The following is a 23,807-nucleotide window of genomic DNA, read 5'->3' as shown; positions in this document are numbered from 1 at the left end:
AAAGAACATTTGAGAAAGAACTCATTCCGAAATAGGCCTATATATTGCAATAGCACGATGGGAAATAAATTAAAAGATGACAAAATGGCAAATAATAGCGGGAAATGAAGGTAGAATGGAATTAGTCAAAAGCTATATTGGAAAACAAAGAATAAAAAACTAACAACACGACCAAGCTGCCGAGGATAGAAAATAAAGAGCGGGGAGAAAGATGACTGCATACAACATTGTGCTTGCTAAATTTATGCTTGCTAAATTTATGCAAATAAGCTACCGGGGCTTTGCCCCAGACCCCACGCAGTAGGGGCTCTTCATCTATAATCTTCAAATGGCAATAACGCCTCCTGTGGGGACCCTTCCTACATTAAGCTTTACGTTCAATCACTGGCGTATACAGGCCCGGGGGGGGGGGGTCTTGGTTCCACACCCAAGAGGGAATAAAAGAAATTTTAGGAGACAACGTATAATTAAATGAATGGAAGCAATAGTGTTATTTGCTGAATATAATGGAAAATCAATTACATAATTAGAATTTTATGTCAATAGCCATTTCTTACAGCTCGCTGGCGACCTTTTACAAATTTTCCCACATGGCTATGTTTTGCCCCTCAAAATTCTTGGTTCAAAGTATTAGATTCTCATGAAAAGGTGATTTCATTTTCGCTCGCTCGGGATTTATATCAAGCTTTTTAGCACATGCGCCATTCTTTGCCTGTTTTTTGTTTACTCTTCACGCGACTGCCGCAAAGGATTATGTTCACAGTGGCATACAGACCACAAAAAAGAATGGAAAGAGAGAAGAGTGAAATATCATGTTCTCTGATATCATATCAAAATCTATCACAAAATTGGATATTTGTTTTTAAATGTCAAAATTTTTGCTCGCTCGCAATTAAAAAAAAAAGATAAATCCTGCGTGATACGCAAGTTCTGGCCTTCTCAAAAAAGTCGCCTCGTTACACCATTACGCCTGTTTATACCATGCATGATATGACAGAGAAAATTTTGGCTCTTGCCCCCCCCCCCCCCTGGCCAGGACACCGACCCTGTTACGCCGCTGTTTCAAAGATTTGCGATTGATCCACCAACAACTCTAAATTCCCAGTTTTCATTAATTTTCAGTTTGTTTCTCATTGTTTACAAAGGAAATAGTGCAAATATCTTGAAGAAAAATAATTATGACATTGATAGATTTCCATAAAATTTGCGGTTGATTCAATTGCGTCTTTTTGTAAGACTGCCCGGATTTATTTAAAATAATTGATACTGCGTTTCATTCGTCCCGAATTGCGTCACTATTAGCAAGCGGGCATCGTCTCCATCAGGGTACTAGTAGTTCCAATTAGATGGCAAAGTTACTATTGCGTATGTAGTAGGTCCATGGTATGATTAATAATTTGTAATCGTTTTCTGGGGTTGACCGTAGTAGGTCCATGGGTTGACCAACACGCAAGCTAAGCTTCTATAGTGGCAACCCCAGCAACCTGTTATTTATAGTGTTCCTTACTAATTCCACATGTTCAGGGAAGAGTTAATCTTTATTGTTTCACTTGACAATGAGGAGAAAATATATTTGAATATTTCGTATTTCATTATAATGAAATACAAAAAAAAGTAAGTGGATGACGTCATCAGTCTCCTCATTTGCATAACGACCATAGAACTGTTTTGTGAAATTAAGCGAAACTTTAAAATGTCATTACTTTCTTATTTTACATCCGATTTTGATGAATTTTCAGTGTTATGGTAGTTGGATTTTTCTCATATCAACTAACGGTTGGGGTGGACTTCTCCTTTGAGCAATCTCCCATCATTTGTTCTTTTTGAGATAATCATACACACATTGAAAGCTGTGTAAAATTGTGCCGTATACATCAGTTACCGTGAAAATGCCCACCTGCGCATTTAAAGGAGAATGAAACCATTGGAACAAGATAGCTTGTGTGAAAACAGAAAAATCAAAGAAACAGATCAACGAAAGTTTGAGAAAAATCGGACAAATAATGAGAAAGTTATGAGCATTTGAATATTGCGATCACTAATGCTATGAAGATAGCAAATTGGCAATGCGACAAAGATTTGTGATGTCACTTGTGAACAACTCTCCCCATTACTTTAGTATATATTTCACTAGAATTGCCTCTTTTATCACATCTATTCATAAATCATGTGTTCTGTCTACATGAGGGCATGTAATACATATTTTTTTAAGAATACATCATGGATAAGGAGTTTGTATTAACATAAAAAAAGCAAAAAGAGCCATTTTGAGGGTATTTTATAGTCCACCAAAGGGAAAGTTGTTCATCAGTGACATCACACATCCTTGTCGCATTGCCAATGGGAGGATCTCCATAGCATTAGTGATTGCAATATTCAAATGTTCATAACTTTCTCACTATTTGTCCGATTTTTCTCAAACTTTCTTTATTCTTATTCTTTGATTTTTCTGTTTCTACACAAGCCTATTTGTTCCAAAGGTTTCATTCCCTTTAAAGTTAGTGCAATATCAATGTCTAATCACGTATTGCATCTATCAACTCATGGTCTGGTCAAGGGAAGCTCCTTGTCTGAATGACGACGGAACACGGTAGGATGATTGTGAAGAGAATGGACCTATCACAAAATACATGTAGGTCCATGTTCAGAGCACATAATAGGTCCATGAAGGTCCATGATTGTAAACATGGCAACAGAAAAGAAAAACTGTTTAGAGCAGTAAGCAGAAACAAAATAGGCAACAAACTGAAGGGCAATGAGGGGAATTCGTGATGCCTCCATGGGTTCAAATTTAAGTACGTGTATTGTAAAAGATTTTAAAAGGTTAGTAGTCAAACCAGACGATAAAATGGGGAAATACTTACCCAGCATAATCTCCTATTCCGGGCTTTCTTGCCGATCAAGCCAGTAATCAAAATAAGTATCTAAATGTATGAAAATAAAGATGATAAATATTTACATGCTTCTTTTGTAAGCAATTTGAGTATGCAAGAGTCTAGACACTCACAAAGAGTAGCCTACGCAAAATTTTTTGAAGGGAGGGGTTCAAGCTGAATGAAAAGTTGAAAAGCACACATACATTCGGATATTCCGAAGGTTCGAAAACGTAATGAGGTTCGTAATTCTGAAGGTTCATTAGTCCGAAAATGTAATGATTTACGAACCTTATTTCGTTTTCGTACTAACGAACCTTCGGAACATCGAACCTTATTTCGTTTTCGAAATATTGAACCTTCGGAATAACGCCACAAATGTTCAGATTAACAAACCCTTTTCCTTTTTCGGATTAATGAACATCGAGGCATAGGCAATTTACGTGTTTTGGAATTACGAACCTTCGGAATTACTAAATGTAACCGAAAAACAACCCCCAAATGGCCCCAATACCCCCCAAAAAAGGATTTCGACCAATTTTTATTTATTTATTTTTTTTTTTGGGGGGGGATGTTGAACCACTGCATGTAACCGCCTGTCTGCGTACGCTCTAGACTGATCTCAAATCATGTTCGACGAAATAATCAGTCTGGTGAAGGAAAAATAGGACGATTTGACGATTCAAAATAGGGCCTACTGATTGAGCCTAGAGTTTGTTTGCAAAATGGGTTCACTTAAAGTGATTGTTTAACATTGGTTTGACTTTTATTCAAAAATCTGAGCTAGAAGGTCACACTTGTCACCTGTGTCTAGGATGTTACAAAAATGAAGCTCAGTAAAAAATTGCGTTCGAAAATAATTATCTAGGGCTTCAAAAATTGAAATATAAAGTGACCGGAAACACCATCTTAATTTCATCCCATACACTTATGTGTACTATTTAGGTGTCTGCAATAAAAGACGCATATTTACAAAATCGGGGTTTGCCTTGTAGTTTTAGCTTTTCATTCTCAAAAATGGTTGTTTTCAGGGTTTATTAGTTCTAATACATGCACTGGTACACAATGTTCCATCTTGGTTTGAGAATTTTTTAAAATCGGCTGCTCACAAAGTTAAACAATACCTTTAAGACAATTAATTAAGAGAAATCATATTCTTTATTCTCCCATTGTTGCATCTCGTGGAAAACTAACTGGTCATGATAAACTACCCTACCATGTTTACAGAAAATTGTGGACCTAGCTCCTTTTGCAACAAACTGAAAAAGATATAACCCCTTCTAAATAAAAAAGTGATTTTTCTTTGCCCTCTTTCAGGGGCGGATCCAGGATCCGGGGGAGAGTGTGGGAGTGGGGATACCCCCCTCCCACGGCAAGGACTTTTTCAAAAAATCATGTCCAAAAGTCGTATTTTGAGAGCACCTTTAGAAGAAAAATGCACACTTAAATCACTGTAACTTCATGAATAAAAGACACATACTGACTCATTTAGGAGCTGGTTTCCAGTCACACACCGTATAGGCGGTCATTCAAAACATACATTTGGCAAAGGCTCTTCACTTGCTTGCATCGTGTGATTGAAACGTCAAATTTAAATGATACGAAACTGAGACTTGTAATCGATAAGTTCCGAATAATCCATTCTGTTTATTGTCATTTGTGTATTTACATTGTGTTTCAAACGAGAATTGTTTAGTCGTATGGCAACATGCATAAAATTTGGTTCTTTTTTCCCCAAAATGCACAGTAAATTGTTACAAACTACAGAAAAAAACGACATCATCTTCTGGTAATCAACCTTTTCCCTCGTATTATTTTCAAATCATCTTCAATAATCCAGTCATTCTGCACAACCTCAAAGTAATATAATGCTTCTTAAGGGGATTCTCATCATTTTTATTGTTTACGTTTTCGATTTTGCTGGCAATTTTTTTTTAAAGATATATTGTAATCAGCAAACCTATAGATTATCAAACATTAAAAATGGGGTAAGGGGGGGGGGGGTTAATGTCACAATTTCTACTTTTTAACAATACACAATGTGTCCTCGGGACGTTTTTCCCCAGCACGAAAGTATTTTTATTCTCCCCCCAACCCCCACCCCCCCCCCCGTCACATAAAATCTTCGCTCCTTACGCTGACATATAGCTGCCTATACACAGCAAACGCGGAGTGGGGTCGACTGGTGATTGAGAATATACAATTTTGCTCCTTGATAATTCGTTGGAATGATTGCTTCGGCGAAACTTATACCCCTTTCATAAACCCCATTAAAATGAATTAGGCGGCTAATAGCAGCATAATTTGGTCGTAAAATTGGAGGAGGACAAGAGTTATCCGCATTACTCTGATGCTGCTATTATCCGCATAATAGCAGCATCGGGACAAGATTTTGAGTTTATGAACGCATTTCCAAATTATGCGGATAATTGCCATGGTGCGGTCACAAGGTCACCCTTTTCCAACACAACCGCATCGGAGGGGGCGTGTCCAGTTGTCATGGCGATTATCCCCCTTTTCAGGACGGGCGCTCGTAAAAATAATGCGGCTTATTTTCGGAGTTTATGAATTTATTTATTTTATTTATTTATTTATTCATGTTTTATTTATAACAAATGATAAAATGAGGTGGAGGGTAGTTCGGTTCATTTATAAAACTGCTTTACAACGAAGCCCTCCGCCTTTACAAACATAAAATAGAACATAAACATGATAATATATATAAATAAATACAAGTGAAAATTAACATAAAAAGTTATAATCTATGAAATAAACAAAAAAGAAAACAAATAAACAAAAAAGAAAGAATACTAGAAGATACTTTGTTATAATAAATGTTTGGCCAATAGGTAACCTCGTTTAAAAGAATTTATAGAATTGGTGGATTGAACTGAAAATGGGAGTTTATTAAATAGGGAGCTTGCTTTATAAGAGAATGACTTTCTTTTGAATTCAGTTTTGGGGAATGGAATGTCGAGGAGAGAATTTAGTGCATAGCGGTACAATATTTAAAGGTGCGATAAGTAATAAGCGATTTTAAATAGTTAGGGGCGTTTACATTAATTATTTAAATACTAATAAACAGTAGTGATATTTTAGTCTTTGTTCAACGGATTGCCAATTTAGGGTTGTAAGAAGTGTACACTGCGGTGTATTATAATCCTTATTTAATATTAATCTGGCATATCTATTTTGTAATTTTTGTAGTTTGGAAAGATTTGTTTTTGAACAACTTCCCCATGCAGTGCAACAATAATCAATATGTGGTAAAATTAAAGCAAAATATAAGGTTACAAGAGTTTTATGGGGTATTAATTGCTTTATGCGGCGAATACATCCAATTGTACGTGATATTTTATTACATATATATCTTGAACGCAATTTTTATTGAATTATCCGCATTACTCTTAGGCGGCTAATTGGAGGATAGGTTTATGAAAAGGTATTAGTTGGGGCGCCCTGGATAATATGCCTCTGAATGACTGACTCTACCAGAAAGTGTAAAAGTTAGTTTACATTAAATACAAATATGTCTGACCTATACATTTCAGTGAAAACGTACATGACCAAGGCAGAATGATAATGCTGCGCACGTGGCGCCCGATATAGGGCTTCATCTTTGAGTGAAGAATAATCTCGGGGATAGACATTATCATTCGCATCGTTGACACTTTCTCTCGCGATCTGTTACTTACAATTTGCATGTATTTGCCATAAAGACGGACAAACGCATGTTACAAAAAACACAAATTTTCGGAAAAAATGATATCCAATCCATTGAATCCAACATCTTCACTGCAACTCCCGATTACAAGTGGTGCAACTTTCCAACCAATCGACTTGCGCGCCCTGGAATTCCGGAATTTACATATTGCAATCATAGGCGGCGGAAGCGGGGGGGACGTGTCCCCCCCTAAATTTTAGGTGGGGGGACGGTCCCCCCCTAAATTTTTTTTTGGATAACCTTTTTTTTTTTTTTTTTTTTTTTTTTTTTTTTTTTTTTTTTGCTTGTCAAAAAAGTTTTGGGCGCTTGTCCTATTTTTTACATGTGTCCATCCCAAAATTTCAGGTGGACACCCCCTAAATTTATTGGCTTCCGCCGCCAGTGATTGCAATACAGTATGACAGAGGTGCATTTGTGCGAACACAAAGGCCATGAGCGTAAGTTAAAATCCCAGGGGGGGGGGCCACTTCCATTCACGAGTGGATACCATGCGCGACCATGGGGTCTCGAAAAGCACCCTAAACACGTAATTTCCATATTCTGAAAAAGCACCCCTTAACAAGTATTGGCGTGTGAAACCCTACCCTTAACAAGTATTGGAAACAAAACGATACTCTTGGCAAATATTCCCTGAAATGAACCCCTAAACAAGTACAGGAATGTTTTATTGTAACGGGTCCTTTGTTTGTCGGCTTTACCTTATTCATGTTATTTGGTTTAGTATACGACCCCACCTTCTACACCTCGCGCAAATAGGACTCTAAACGCGTAGTGTTGGGGCAAAAAGGACATCCTTTATAAAACATTTTAATTTTGTTTTATCATCCCCGCAAATTCGACCCTAAACACGTAATTTTCCTAGTGAAATAGATACCCTTTTTTCATTATTTTTGTGTTTTTGACACCCTTTTCACGTTACGTACGTAACGTGCCCTATCGTGAAAAGGACATCCTTTTTACGTGTTTTTTTTTGGTCGCGCATGGTATCCACTCGTCAATGTAAGTGGCCCCCCCCCCCCCCCCCCGGGTTTAAAATATAGTTTTGACTAGATCTAGCCCTTGAAATTGACTACATTGTACCAATCCAGTAAATATAACCATCCCCCAAAAAAAAAATCCGGCGAAAATAGGGGGGGGGGGGCGCCCCCTCTGGATCCACCACTGTCTTTGTTCATGTTTTAATGGGAATTTCATTTTTTCTATGGTATCGTCATGGCAACCAAAAATCCATACATCGAGACAAGACCACAGAAAGGCAAATTTTATGAAAAAAAATGTATCTAACCCCTTTTGCATTGAGCTCTTCATATTTCCTAATGGAAAACCTACAAGTCTTTCATTGGCAAATTAAAAAAAATATTAGAAATTCTTTTACTTTTCATATGAAAATGCGAATGATGTAATTTTAATATTCCTAGTAGACACGGGCCATGTTTTATCTGACTGTGCATTGTTCGGATCTACGATCCAGGGTGCTAAGAATGTATGGGTGTTAATTGATCCAGACATCATACCCCGGCATCATACTTACCCATGGTATGGCCATAAATCGAGCAAATGGCTGAGCAGTTAAAGAAAACAAAAATGCCATCGTACTAGAAGTGCACGCGATAACGGCTGCCACATAACCGTGCTTTGCCCTATAGCATGGGGCCATTCCTGGTTGAAAGTTATTCATTTCTATCTGATGCGGCTCCATCTTGTTATCAGAAAAGTATCAGTAATAAATTTTCAGTAGTTTTGTGTTACTTCCCCGTAGATCAACGTGATACTTGAAGTGAACATAAGATAAAATACATAATTAGGATTATGATATAAATCTAGATGAGAATCTAGGCCCGTTTGTAAAACAAAAGGGGAATATATAGGCGAGGTCGAGGATCAAGAACCTCCTCTCGAAATCTATACAGCGCAAGCTAACAACTATTCGGGGATTCCCCCCACGGAACTCGGTGTCGCAATGAGAGCCCATAGAGATATATTATTAGTATCTGTGAGAGCCTCACTGTGATCGAGGTATAGCCTTGCGACAAGGCACCGTGTCTGATAAATAAGTAGATAAGCAAATTCACCATGTTCACAGTGAGCTCATTATCAACTTTTTTTTTCGAATGAGTATTATTTTTTTCTCCAATGAGCACCTAACATTTTCGAATGAAGATGTTGCATATAAGCTTCCCATGCAGCCATAGCATTGCGTGTTATTTAAATTAGGATGAGACCACAATTTACCACAAATTAAGTATTCCAAATGGTGACTTTTATGAATACATTGTAAATAGACTATAGACATAAATCATAGATTTGAAATATTCAATTCTTGAAGTTCTGGGTATGTACGTTTTTAGTCAATTCTTAATCGTCTGGATGGTACGTGTCGAAACATCTTTGTTAACAGCATTAATATACATGAGAACACGCAGATTTTGTATAAGTAAGAAAAAATAATAAGGCTTATTATAATTTGGTAAAAACAAACAGTAAAATATATATCAAGTCGTGATGCCTTGTCAAAAGGCTACAATTGAGGAGGCTTCGCGAGGCGGGGATTCCCCGGCCCCCGGCCACCTGAATTTACGTCAGAGTCGATAACCGCTTGGTTTGAAACAGATGCATTATACCATGGACCTAGTATAGTATGTATTTTACTAATTAGATTTTCTAACCCATAGAATATTAGGTTTATCAGTAAACATTATATATATTCTACAGATCTACTCTATTTTCAATCATAGTGATTCTTGACATGGACATATTCTGAATACATGGGAGTGATTTTTCTTCCATCGCACATAATATATGGATTTCTAGTTTTTTTTTTCGCATTTATTTTCACATTCAACGTAGGTGATTATCGATGAATTTTGTTGAAAATGAGGTCCCCATTTTAATGTTTATATCTCTTTGGTTCATAGGGCATGAGGGAATTTATACTTTCTCTTCAGCTCTGCAAATTTTGATTAAATGGCATTAAAAAAGAAGCCCAGCATCCTTAGTAGATTGATCCTATGAATATTCCAACCCTTTTTAAAATTTTATTTATTTATCTATTCATTTATTTATTCTTTTTTTTTTTTTGGGGGGGGGGGTTTATTTTCTGGGGAGGGGTCTTTTTGCATCATTACTTCAGACATGTCAGCGCTGCTTGCTTCAAAAGGAATACACGGACCCCAGTCTGAATACATTTTCAATATAATTGGTATTCATTTCTGAAATAAATTTGATGATAATAGTGACAATAATAATAATCATTATTATTATGATTATGATAATAATAATAATAATAATGATAGTAATATTAATAATAATGATAAGAACCTACATAATGGTATATTTACCCAGGGTTACCTCCTTAGTTCCGGAAACTGATTTTTCAGCGTTTTTTTTTTTTATTATTATTAATCTGATTAAATTCACGTGGATTTTTTTCATATAGTCGCGGATCCAGGATTTTTTTTTCCAGGTGTGCAGTTTTATTCCCAAGAAATGTATAATGACAAGACCACCCCCCCCCTAAAAAAAAAAAACTCGAAAGTATTTTGAAATGTAGACGGGAAAATATCTCCAAGAATATAGGCCTATATACAATTCAAATTTGCCTTGTAAGATTTGTAAATACTATCCCACACTTCATTGTCATTCAAAATGTTGCACAGAGCAGTGCCTGAAAAAAACCCCATCATTTTCAAGCTTAGCCCCTCACAATCTGACTATTCAATAGAGAGTTTTCGCTTCAAAGACGCACGACAAATTCGATAACACAGTTATTGAAAATGCCCATCGATTGACAATGAACAGCTGGAAGGTCTTTGTCGAAAATGGGTCAATCGGAACAGCAGTTTCGTTCAAAGTTTCGGAGCTGACAATTAATTACAAAAATATGTCGTTTGTCCAGAGTCCAGGACGAAACTGTTTTTTTTTATTTACCAATTTTCGACAAAGACTTCTTGGATGTTCATTGTCATGAAGGGGATTTTGCAATGCATTATCTATGTTCATGAATACGGTGTTCGCCATGGAACGAAAAATCCCTATTAATTACATATTTCTTTCAAAGAAAATTTTATGCTACACATCGTTGTTTTGCATTCCATACATAATAATCACGGACCTATACTACAACAGTGATATAATTTTGATTTACATTTTGGATCACTTAAGTATACCATGTAACCATATTCTATACACGTATTTTTTTATTTTAACGCAAAAATAAAAGTAAACAATTGATCAGTAACTTTTTTACGTGAATTTGTTTGAACAATTTAGAAAAATGGAACAGACAGTGTTCGTAAAGGGGCTTTCACAATCGTTTGCGATCATTTTGTCACAGTATAATTAATTGCACACAATAGCAACGGTTAATAAAAGTTAGAACATATGACATTTAGGTGTCAACAAACCATATATTAATTTCATACTGTATTTACCTTCTTTGATATTAGAACACTTGATGTGTTTTCGGTGATTTTTAATTCACTGAGTTGATAAATTAATCAAGAAATAACATTTAGAAGCTCGGCAATTTGAAAATAATTGCCGAGGCCTTGGATCATCATGATATCATGCAATTCATCTTATCAGTGTATCACCTGGAAACAAAAATCATTTGAACTGATTTGACAATCAACTGAACCAATGAATGTATTGTATTGATGGAATGTGGGAAATGAATTTCATTGATAATCGTGTTTTTACAGTTCAGTTATCTTAATGAAAAGTGCTGTGGCGTAATGAGCAAAGAGGAGGGGAGGGGGGGGGGGATGGTACGATATTGATAAAATGTGGGTAATCGAAGTGAGCGAGCAGAAAATGTTAAAGTTTTTGAAAGTATAACAAAATCTTTCTTTTCCCCCTTTCAGTTTCTCCTCTTTTGGGGGTCGTGGATTAGTCTATTGGTACTGGGGGGTGCAGGGCATTATTATCACAGCACACCAAATTTAATATACGCAAGAGGAATAGTGTAGCAATATGAAACAGCATAACAAAGTAGTATCGTCTTCTCTTAGAAGGTAGAGACTGGAAGAGAGAGAAAGAGAGAGAGGATGAAAAAGAGAAAATGGGAGAGAGAGAGAGAGGGACGCAAAAGTTGCTATTTGCCTACGGAGACTGACTGGTGCCATAGATTGAAAAGAACAAGATAACACACAGAACAAGACAAAACCAAATAAGAGTTAAATAAAACGAAATAAATAAATAAAAAATAGGACGAAAAAGGGGGAAAAACATAAATAGTTTTGAAGACCTCGGTATGATTTAAGTCAGAAGTTTTTCAGTTTTCTTTTAAAAGAATGTAGGGAAGCAAAAAAAATGGTTTTCCCCCAAAAATGTAACGTCATTTAGTCCCAAACACATGTATTATTTCGATTGGGAATTATTAATTTTTCTCCATCATTAAAAAAATTGTAGGGGATATTAATATTGCGTCCCCCTGCCCTCTCCCCCGGGATTTCCGCCCATGAAAAGGGGGTAAATGAAATTTGTTAGATTGCCTAGTAGGGAAATTGTGAAAATACCTATTAAGAGAAAACATAGATTCAAATACACGTGGAAGGCTAGGTATTTTCGTCAAATTTAAACATAAATTGTCCTTAATAAAATAAGTATAGGTCGCTTATCTACAGCAATTTGCTGTAGGACGTATGGCCATTCAGAAATACACATTGACGTTTATCGGACAAGTAGTTTCTGAACCACTCCAAGGCCTTCCCGTGCACCCCATAATGAGAAGGTTTATGGTTAATTAATGGTGTCGAAGCCAGGGGCGTCGATCCATCTTTCAGATTGGGGGGGCAAAATCATGAATCAAAGCTCCAAAGGCGATCGACCACAAAATAAGCGCACCCACACACACTCATACACATATGTATATATATATATATATATATATACATATATATCTATATATTTATATATAGTAAATAGTGGTAGTAAAATACGAGCTGTGATTGGCTGGATTTGTACCACGTGACCTCCCTTCAAAAAGTTATATTGTACATATGTACAATATAACTTTCGATTTTTGGATGGCAAAATCCATGATGGGGGGCTTAGATTGAGGGATATATTTACTATAATAAATAGTGAACGTTCTATCATACAATATTACTGGACTATATGAACTCCAAATATAAAATTATCCCTCGTGCAAGCCTATTTCACCTCGGCCTTCGGCCTCGGTGGAATAAACCTGCACTCGGGATAATTTTATATTTGTCGTACATATAATCCAGTATATTGTACAACAGATTGTAAACTATTTATATAATAGAAAACAATGCGAGCGCGAAGCGCGAGCTAAAATTTTGTTAGTATACACACCTGAAAACAGGAAAAAGGTACCTGTTTAGGACTGTTTGTAGTGATTCATGTGGACATTACATATCTCACTACACAGATAATGCGAATGCCGAGAGCGAACTGAAATTTCTTAATATTCTGACCAAAAGCTTGATATTCTAAGCATTTTTCAATGATTAAGAAGGGTATCTAAACAAACAACAGATGCGAGCGCGAAACGCGCGAGGTGAAAAGTTTGATATTTCGATCTGAAAGAAATTGACAGTTTAATGGACGTTTTTGATAAAGAACAAAATATAAATAAAAAACGAGTATTGCAAATCGAAGCGGGAGTTCTTTTGAGGTTTAGAACTAAAAACAGGACATTCTGATCACCTATTTAATCATAAATAGAATGTGTTTTTGATAAAGAAATTATGCGAGCGCGAAGCGCGAGCCGAAAATTTATATATTCCAATCTGAAAAGCGGACATTTTGAGCACGATTTCGACAAAAGAGCGAGTTGTGTATCTCAATCTCGCTTTGGGATTTCTTTGTCACATTACAATCTTATTTTATTTTTGCACAATCCAGAATTATTGGGGGGGGGGGCAAAACGATATGTTTGCCCACCCAATATTTTGATTGGTGGGGCGATCGCCCCCCCTGCCCCCCCCCAGGATCGACGCCTCTGGTCGAAGCCCTCGGAGAAGTCCAGAAAAATCCCGACTAGATGTCAGCAATATCAAAAGCGTGCGCCACTTAATCAACAAAATTCAATAATGCATGTTCTGTACGTGTTGTTATCGACCCAGGTGATGTGAGTGGGTACCCGGCAGGAGTAATTCCTTGCATGCACTGAGCGCTGGTGATGGTAGACCCGGATGGTAGCTCGAGCTAAAGCCGGGGTAATAATAGCAGCGCTTTGTATCCTCAGGCAAAGAGCGCTTTATAAATCCAGCTATTATTAGTATTAATATCATGATCTTTTTTCTCTAAATCCAAACTGAAAGTTAGAAAAAAATATTGTGAGATTAAAAAAATTAATTGTTTTGCTATAAACCACTTTTTCTAAAATTTTGGATGCATAATAATAAAAAATATTATTATTGGGCGATAGTTACTGATACTTAACGTATCAACCTTTTGTATGGAATGACCTTGGCAATTTTCACGTTGACTTGACCAGAGATTACATGTCAAAGGATCGGCAATTTCAGATAAATTATTTTAAAATGATTTATCGGGCGCGGATCCAGGAGGGGGCCGAGCCGGCCCCCCTATTTTTTTGACAACCTGCGGAAAAAAGTTTACTCTTTACCTTGATAGAAACTACGAAAAACAGAAAGAAAATAAGAAAGAGGTATTTTACCCATGATGTGTAATTTACAGCCTCGTAACTACCGGCCCGACCCCGAAAGGAAAAAAAAAAAAGGTGAGGGGAAGAAATGGAAAATAGACATTATATAAAATTTTTCGCTCGCGCTTCGCGCTCGCATTGCCTGTGTAATGAATCCCATTCAAGAGGGTTAAATGACACTAATATATAACCAGTACATATACAATATATCCAGTTATGATATCAATTTGCACACAATACACCGGTATACAAGCGAGAAGCTCCGGGCATTACGTAATAATGTCAGTGAACCTCTCAGCAATGAAGTAAAAACTGTTATCAGTGATTTCGGTATAGCAAGGCATCGAGGACGTCGTGGGGGTAGACATATCCGTCGTACTATCAAAGTATTATCATCAAATCGTGACGAAACTAAATCAAGAAATGAACGCTGTGTCAATGAAAAGAATTTGACTCATGTCATCTTCGAACGCAATTCTACTGAACTTGTACTACCAACTGTTTTTCTTTGCAACTTACGGTCAATTAATAACAAATTAGATGAACTAGACATCATTCTAAATCAGCAAAGAATAGGTTTGTGCGCTGTTACAGAGACTTGGCTGACTGCCGACCAACCTGAGAGCTCTTTTTCTGTTGACGGATACAAAGTATTTACCAAGTCAAGAATTGAGCGGAAAGGGGGTGGGGTGGCCATATATGTGAAACCCCATTTCAACCCTCAATACATCGATGGACTACCTGAACCTGGTCATCTTGAGGTCTCCTGGGTCAAGTTGAGACCTCATCGCCTTCCTCGTTCAGTGAACTGTATATGTGTCGCAGCGGTCTACTCTCCACCAAATGATGATCATGGTGAAGATCTCATTCAGTACCTTCTACGGTGTATGGACATACTGAGGACTAAATATCAGTCAGCAGGATTCATCATCCTAGGTGATTTCAACCGTCTGAGTATTCAACAGCTAGTCTCCGGAAATGATATGAGGCAGATAGTCAGTCTACCAACTCGAGGCGATGCTGTTCTGGACAAAGTTCTGACTAATTTTGCCAACTTGTATTCCAAGCCTCAAATCCTGTCACCTATAGGCTCTTCGGATCACAACTGTGTACTCTGGTCACCTAACTCTGTGCGTGATAAGAGAAGTAACCGTTCGATGACTAGAGTAATCCGGCCTATGAAAGCCTCTGACATACAGAGATTTGGGGACTGGATCTCGCACCATGACTGGGCAGAAGTTCTTACCGATGACAACGTCCAATCTGCTTGTGACACCTTCTATAATCAACTTGACTCACATATGAATCAGAACTTTCCGATAAAGAAAGTTAAGATTCACCATCGTGATAAACCTTGGGTAACCCCGTACCTGAAATCCCTTATACGGAAAAGACAGGATGCGTTTATACAAGGTGACAAAGCCCGCTGGAAATTACTTCGCAATCAGGTCCAAAGAGAGATTCGGAACCTGAAGACTGAATTCTACGTAGGTCGAGTGAAGCATCTGAAAGACGAGAACCCTGCCAGTTGGTACAAACACATTAAACTACTTACTGGTAACAGGAGTCCCCCATTGGAAGTGGTTCATGATTCATGTGAGGCTAATTCTGAAGACTTGGACGCACAAACAGCAGAGAAAATCAAATCCTTCTTCGCAGATGTTAACGCCGATATACCACCACTCGACAGAAATGCCTTGCCTGCATATCTCCCTTCAGCTCAACCAGCTAAGCAGGTTAACGTGTGGCAGGTATATAATGAGTTGAAGAGGATCAAACCTGGCAAATCCGGTGGTCCAGATGGGATACCAGGGAGACTTATCCGTGAATTCGCCATCTTTCTTGCCACCCCATTATGTCACATTCTTAACCTGTCATACGCAGCTTGCAGTGTCCCATCTTGTTGGAAGAAAGCTATTCTGGTACCTTTGCCCAAGGAATCTCCGCCAGTGACAATTGACAATTTACGCCCTATCTCCTTGACGGATCATTTCGCAAAAATCGCAGAACTATTCATCGCCAAGCAGGTCATCTGTAATACTTCAGCGATTCTTGATCCCATGCAGTATGGATGCCGAACGGGGCTGTCAACTACTCACTACCTTGTCGATTTCATCAACTTCCTTGCGAAGAAAGCTGAAGCTCCAACCAACATTTCTACTGTTGTCTGCACTGACTTTAAAAAGGCATTCGACCGTGTAAGCCATACAGTTGCCATCACGAAGCTGATTGACCTAGGTGTACAGCCTGCTGTCATTTCCTGGATATGCGACTTCCTGACGGAGCGCGAGTACAGCGTCCGTTTCCACAACACCTGTTCATCATGGCAACGCGTTGATGCCGGAGTGCCACAGGGCACACGTCTGGGTCCACTAATTTTCCTTGTTTTGATCGATGACCTTATGCGGGATCTATCGGTAAACCATTGGAAATATGTTGATGATATGTCTATTGCCTGTTCACGGAAAGCTAGTGACCACCAGGACACATTGCTTGATGCTCTATCATATCTGGAAAATTGGTGCGAGGACAACTATGTTAAACTTAATGCCAAGAAGTGTGTCACATTTGAAGTATCATTTAGTAAAACCACTCGTTCACAACCTAACATTGAATTGTGTCAGGAAACGGTCCAGCAAGTGAATGACACAAAAATCCTTGGAATCACAATTCAGGATAATCTTAGATGGGATAAACATGTAGATGCTATTGTCTCTCGTGCAAATCGCCGTCTGTTCTTGTTGCGATCGTTGAAGCCATTTTCTTGCCCTCCTGATGACATGATATTAGTATTCACCGGTTTCATCAGACCAGTTTTGGAATATGCATGTCAAGTTTGGCACAGTTCCCTCACCCAACAGCAGGCTAAGACCATCGAGGGCGTCCAGAAACGTGCTCTGCGAATCATCCTATCGAATCAGTACATATCATACCAAAATGCTCTTTCTGTGACAAATTTGCAGACGTTGTCCGAAAGAAGGGTTCAGTTGTGTCTTTCCTTTGCTCGCAGTGCTTTCAAGTTGAATGCAGTACATGGATGGTTTGCACCTGCTGAACATCGTCGAGAGCTTAGGAAACAACGTGTCTGTGTTGAACCAAGAAGTAGAACTACTAGAATGAAAAACAGTCCTGTTCCTTTTTTCCACAGACTGCTGAATGAATATGGACTGTAAATGAACAAGTGACACTTTCCTGATTGCATGACTTCGAGATTATTTTTTTTTTGTATTTAACAAGTTTTAACAATTTTTTGGCTTTTGACACTTTTTTAAAAAAGGAAAATTATGTCATCTCATGGTTTCGTCTTACCCTGCACACCTACTGGTCTCAAATGTATTGGAATATCAACTCTGGCGTAACTAGTTAACGTTTATATTTACATTATTTGGAAAATTGCTAAACCACAATTTGCGTACATAAAGGTTACATACATACTTATTTACCATATAATCAATGAAATGAAAAGCGAAACTACTGGGTTTATGGAATGTAAGTTAAAACAATAATTAAAAAAATACAAGTTACCATTGACAATGCATTTATAATTAAATATTGGCGTTAATTGTAATTATATCTTATATAACTTTAATTTATTCATTGTATATGAGGTTTCCATTGCTTGATGACTTTATATACATGTAATACTTCTCGTTCCACCTCTCTCTCTCTCTTCGTGCAATATCTCACATAAATAAGCCTAGTCACTGGTGTAACTAATTTTAAGTGCAATTAGGGTCCATATATTTTGAAATTCTGTTTTATATAAATGCTAGTTTTCCCTATTTTATTAGTAGTAAAGTATTTTATCAATAGTAAATGTAAAGTCCTAATGGTTTCCTCTGTACAATTTTGATAGTTTTAACTTTACTCATGATTTTTTATGAATCGAATCTAGTTTAATTTATGCCTTGTTATACCGAAGTAAGAACTTAGTATTTTTTTATATATAGATTTTTTTCATGTCAAGTATTTACAGGGTCATTTTCGTGGTGCACTTTGGATGATTGCATTCAAAGTTAATTTTCTACAGGTACCCCATTTGGGGTGCCTGGAAATGTATTCCTCCTTGCCGAAATTAAGTGCACTGCGAGAGTGACCCCTTAATTTTAATTTAAATTCCTATGTTAATACTTTATATTGCTTTTTGTCTTTGTAATTGTTTTAATCTGTAATTCATGTTCATTTCAGTTTTTACTGCGAGACATGATGTTTTTAATAAAATCCATTTATCTATCTATCTATCTATCGAATAATCTAGCACATCAAGCATTTATTATTTTGTTTGATTTACACAAATTGTTAATGTGTATCAAAATGTTCGGCTCGCGCTGCGCGTTCGCATTGTTTAATTTGTGAGATACCTATGCTCTTTGGAAATTCTTACCAAAATTTGTCAAAATGCTCCTTTATCATGTCAGTATATCAAAAAATAAGATCATGCTTCGCGCTCGCATTTAATTGTTTGAGACGCACAGATTGTTTATTTAAATAAAAACGCGCTTAGTTTGAGCTCGCGCTTCGCACTCTCATTATTTATTTGGTGATACTTGTATCCTCTTCAATAATCACTAAAAACAGTCCTAATTGGGTCACTTTTCACGTTACTATGAAATTTCGGCTCGCGCTTCGCGCTCGCATTGTTTAGTTGGATACTTATCTTTGCTCATGATTATAAAGACTGCTCCGTCTGAATCTTCAGTTCTAAGGACATCAAAGATTTTTAGCTCGTGCTTCGCGCTCGCATTATATATTAAGACCACATGAGATACAATATTGTTTATAGCAATAAAAACTAACATACTTAAAACTTCAGTCTTTAGTTAGGACTACCCCGTGAAAAAAAAAAAAAAAAAAAACAGATTGTAGCGGCCAATCGAGAAAAATGTTGATCAAAATATTTTTCGGCCCCCTATTGGCGAAAGCTGGATCCGCCCCTGTTTATCGACATCTTATCCAGGACTTATTTTATCATTATTTATTTTAGGGGTTAAGTTAAAATATTATTTTACTCATATCAATCTCTTTCTTCTTCTTCTTTTACGTTAGCTACGAATGGGATACCGACATACAGGCAGTTCCTTCACAAACTGCAATCAAACCCCCAGCTTGTTACACATGAGGTCAATTCACCGGACATTGAAATTTTCCCTGGTAGCTGGTGGGAATAACGGTCATCCAGAGGCCTGCATGCATGTGCTCGCTATTCGGCGTGAGATGAGAAAATGTTCTTTGTTCAGCTGCTATAAGGCATTGTCCTCGTCGAAATGCAGCCGCATTCTGCATGTTATACTGGTCATGACAATGACACAAGACTATTTATCAGAGGAGCTTTCCTTGCATGCCGAGACGGAGAATATCAAACCAATGAGAGTAAATGATTAACTCAAGTTGAAAGACATTAGGCATTCACATATGTTTGGAGTCTTGTAGTTGTACAGGTCCTATATTGTTGGAGCAAAAATAAGGTAAGTCTATTACTTTCTACCATTTTGATGTTTGAAGAATAATAATAATAATAATAATAATTGACAACATTTATATAGCGCTTATCACAAAGAATGTCTCTAAGCGCTTAAGGAAAATAAATAGGAAGACAAGAAATTTCAGCTAAAATTAAATTATGCATGTTGACAGTTGAAAGTAGACAGTTGAAGCGGCATATGCTAAGGACGATCTATTTAACAAAAAGGTGAGTTTTTAACATAGATTTGAATTTGTCAGTCGAGTCTGCTTGTTTTATGCTTTGAGGTAGGTTGTTCCAAAGTTGAGGGGATGCTGAACAAAAAGATCGGGAACCATAAGACTGGGTGTTGATGGCAGGAACTGCTAAGAGTGATTTTTTGCATGAGCGCAAGTTGCGGGAGGGCGAGTATTCTGATATTAATTGTTGAAGATAGACTGGAGCTGATTTTATCAAACATTGGAAAGTAAGCAAGAGGATCTTAAAATCAATTCGTTCACGAACCCTTAGCATATGAAGCTCCCTTAGCAGTGGAGTGACAGACTCACGTGAACGACGTTTAGCAATAAGCCTAGCTGCTGAATTTTGTATTCTCTGCAGTTTGTTAATCTGTGAATCAGGTAGACCATACAAAAGACTGTTGCAAAAGTCAATAATTAAGTGATACCCCCAGCCGGATGATACCGAGTAATTCCAAGCATTTCTTTCTACCTCCACAAGGGATGGTCCAGGCTGGAGATATTTATGTCTCAATGAATAGAGTAAAATTCACGGAGCAAAATGCTGAAAATTTGATCAAAATCAGATAACAACAAAATTATTGAATTTTGAAGATTTGCATTTATTATTTCGGTGAAACAGTTTTAGGCATGTCTTTATGAATATTCATTAAAGGTGGGCTGATGAAGCCACATTTTGTATTCTTTTATATGAATTAGTTTTTTTTTGTGTGTGCGATCGAGTTTTCCACTGTGTGCAATATAGATCTCCTAAACAATTAAGTGGGCTTTATTTACACTTTTTGGCCCCTAAACAAGTTGTCGCCAGAATATGACCCCGGGGAAAAGACTTGAAAAAAAAACATACATCTTTCCTTTTCCTCCCCTCCCCTTCTTTCTTTTACTTCTCCCATGTTTCTTCCTTCTGTTAAGATGGAGCGTGGAGGCTGCCTTTATCGCCTCTTTGAGGAATTCCACCCCCTCCCTTTCTACCCGCCCTCTGCCTAGTCTACAAATGGAGACCCATATCTGCAGTGTGTGTACCTCAGCTGATTCAACGAGTCTGCATAGCAGACTATGTCTAATGAGGCTGCAGATTGGTTTGCTTCGCAAACCAGTAGCAGATCCCACCTCACGAGCCATTCAGAGTCTGCATTGCAGACTACCCACTCTCGCGCAGGACACTGTCTATTAAAACGGGGCTTTAGACTGCTATCGCCCTTACAAACCTACCCCAATATTACCCTAGCACAATCCGCGTACAAATCACAGTAGTTAAAGGGGGAAGTTCACCCTGAAGGAAAGCTTGCTGTAAAAAAAAGGTAAAAAAAGTAGTTAGAAACATTGGTGAAAGTTTGAGGAAAATTCATTAAAAATTAGAAAGTTACTATATAGACTTTTTAGTTTTGGATTTGTGACGTCATTTACGAGCAGCTATATCAGCCGACCCGTTATGTTATGTAATATATGCATATATTCCAATCTTTTAATGGCTCTAAATGACTTATCTTGTTTTATTTGAACGGATATGAAATGATTTGTCTATCTAAACATGAAGGTATTATAGGCCCCTATACAGTAAAATTAATTTTCAATTTTCTTAATAAAAAGACATTTCATATTGAGCTTCTCGCATTATGACGTCAGAAATCAAATTATTAAAATTCTAATAATTTTTTTTTAATTCTTGGATGTTTTTTTTTTGTCAAACCTTCTGCAAAATTTTCCTTATTTCTGCTATTTTTACAATTAACTTTTAGACAGTGCGATCATCTTACCCTTTAACTATCTGAAGCAATGTTGAAGTGAGAATATATTCCTTTACAGGTGTGTTCATGTTGATAAGCCTTATTTGCCCTCCCGATATACAAACATAATTATCATTTCCCCGTAATTGAGATAATTCTTTGTTGTCCTCTCAACGCGAGAGTAATAAATTACGTCGTGGCACATAAAACATTACGTAATCTGCAGCTAGTGTCCACTCTGGAAAAGCAAACCAAGGCCAGAGCAAATCGCCTCACGTTGACCTGCGTGTGTTTGAGATGCTAAAAGCTTAATACACGGAAAATATCATACCCGGAGCAACGCATATTAAAGCATGGAGTATATTGCCTTATAAATGCAATCAGGGAAGAGGTGGTTTGGCATGTGCAGTGTCTGAAGAGAGTAAATCCATGTGGTCCGTCTGACTTGTTGGCGATAGGTCAGGAGTAAAAAATCATTGTTTTGGAGCCATTAATTTTTCAGTCATCGATATATAGAAGCATTTGTTGCTGTATAATAGTGAGGAGGCTTGACGAAAGTGTGAGTAGAGGAATACTATTTCCTGCAGTGTAGGCCGGCCCTAAATTCCTAAAATGTCATTCTCTCGTTCACAATCACACGTAAAATTTCTCTCTCAGTCTATGATCAATTATGATCTATCAGTAAGATAATGTTTGAAAATTTTGAGAATTTCAGGATCGTTGTGGTCCTATTAATTGTCAAGCTTACTTATATTTGTATAGTTTCATAGTGTTAGCAATATAGACATGTTATTATTCTTTCATAATGCCTGGAATAGTCTATGGTTTCAATCCGATGGATCCCAGAGTTTAATATGACGTAGGCAGCCAGTTATGAGCTGATATACTTGCTCGTGGAATACTGTTAGCTTCTGGCATGTCTGGTATCCATCTGATCTGGCATCCACGTTCATGTATACATGTATTGTAGGGCTTCTGTTCTGAATTTCAGATGATGCTTTGAGATCGATCTCTATCGATCTTGTACCAAGCATGCAAGGGAATGGGAACAACTCAATAGTACACCAAATCACTTCTAAATGATAAATCCTAGATTCATTTGTAGCTTATTAGTTTTCAACAATAATTTTCATCACATTTTCGGCCATGATCGATCGGGCCATGATCTGGATCATAACAAATATCGACAATCTTGGTCCCGTAACACAAAGGTTAACCACACGCTTGACTTTCACGATTGATTGTACTATGGAGCTATTAAACAGAGATAGCTCTATGATTGTACATTTAATCAGGGATTGCATATCCCTGATTTAATGATATCGTAGAAAAATAGCTGACCTATACGGCCCCTGAAGTACGTACTGGGTGTAGGCCATCTAGATTATTATGTAATCGAATAAAATGTTGAGCTGGCTGTGAAGTGAACTCGTAAATGCCATAAAAATTACGACTTTTTGGGCATTCTTAAAGGACAAGTCCACCCCAACAAAAAGTTGATTTGAATAAAAAGAGAAAACCCCACAAGCTTAACACTGAAAATCTCATCAAAATCGGATGTAAAATGAGAAAGTTATGACATTTTGAAGTTTCGCTTAATTTCACAAAATAGTTACATCCAGGTCGGTATGCAAGTGAGCGAACAGATGACATCACTCACTCACTATTTCTTTTTGTATTTTATTATGTGAAATATGAATATTCTTATTTTCTCTTCATTGTCCTCAATGTCCTGTGAAACAAAGTTGTATTTCTCCCTGGACATGTGGATTGTGGAATAACCATTGTTATACCATTATATGGTTCAGTCAAGTTGGTCCTTACTGTCAAATCTGTAAAAATTGAAAGATTGTATAATTCAAACAATAAAAGACAAAAGAAATAGTGCGTGAGGGACATCATCGATTCTCTATTTTGCATGTGACTAAATTATTGCGCATATAACTATTTTGTGAAAAATAAGCGAAACTTTAAAAACGTCATAACTTTCTTATTTTACATCCGATTTCGATGAAATTTTCAGTATTAGGCTTGTCCGATCTTTCTCTATTGATTAAAATAAACATTTTTTTGAGGTGGACTTGACCTTTAACTAAAAGAACTATTCACGTTTGAAGACACTGTACTGGTCATTTTTCAGCTTT

The 23,807-nt window shown here is 37.2% G+C and overlaps 1 protein-coding gene across 2 annotated transcripts in view; it reads right to left on the bottom strand.

Annotated features, from left to right (window-relative positions):
• LOC121427352 (caspase-7-like) overlaps positions 1-8,540 on the bottom strand; it is a 41,616-nt gene extending 33,076 nt beyond the window's left edge. For both annotated transcript variants that reach the window (XM_041623699.1, XM_041623701.1), the window contains exons 1-2: positions 8,129-8,540; positions 2,865-2,924 (exon numbers count right to left, since the gene is read on the bottom strand). In XM_041623699.1, coding sequence (XP_041479633.1) covers positions 2,865-2,924; positions 8,129-8,296 — 228 coding nt within the window. In that variant the 5' untranslated portion in view covers positions 8,297-8,540. The remainder of the gene's footprint in view (positions 1-2,864; positions 2,925-8,128) is intronic.
• Between the last annotated feature and the right edge of the window lie 15,267 nt (positions 8,541-23,807).

This window comes from Lytechinus variegatus, chromosome 14, assembly GCF_018143015.1.
Source record: "Lytechinus variegatus isolate NC3 chromosome 14, Lvar_3.0, whole genome shotgun sequence".
NCBI classification, from domain to species: Eukaryota; Metazoa; Echinodermata; class Echinoidea; order Temnopleuroida; family Toxopneustidae; genus Lytechinus; species Lytechinus variegatus.
This window is presented reverse-complemented; position numbering and strand designations above follow the sequence as displayed.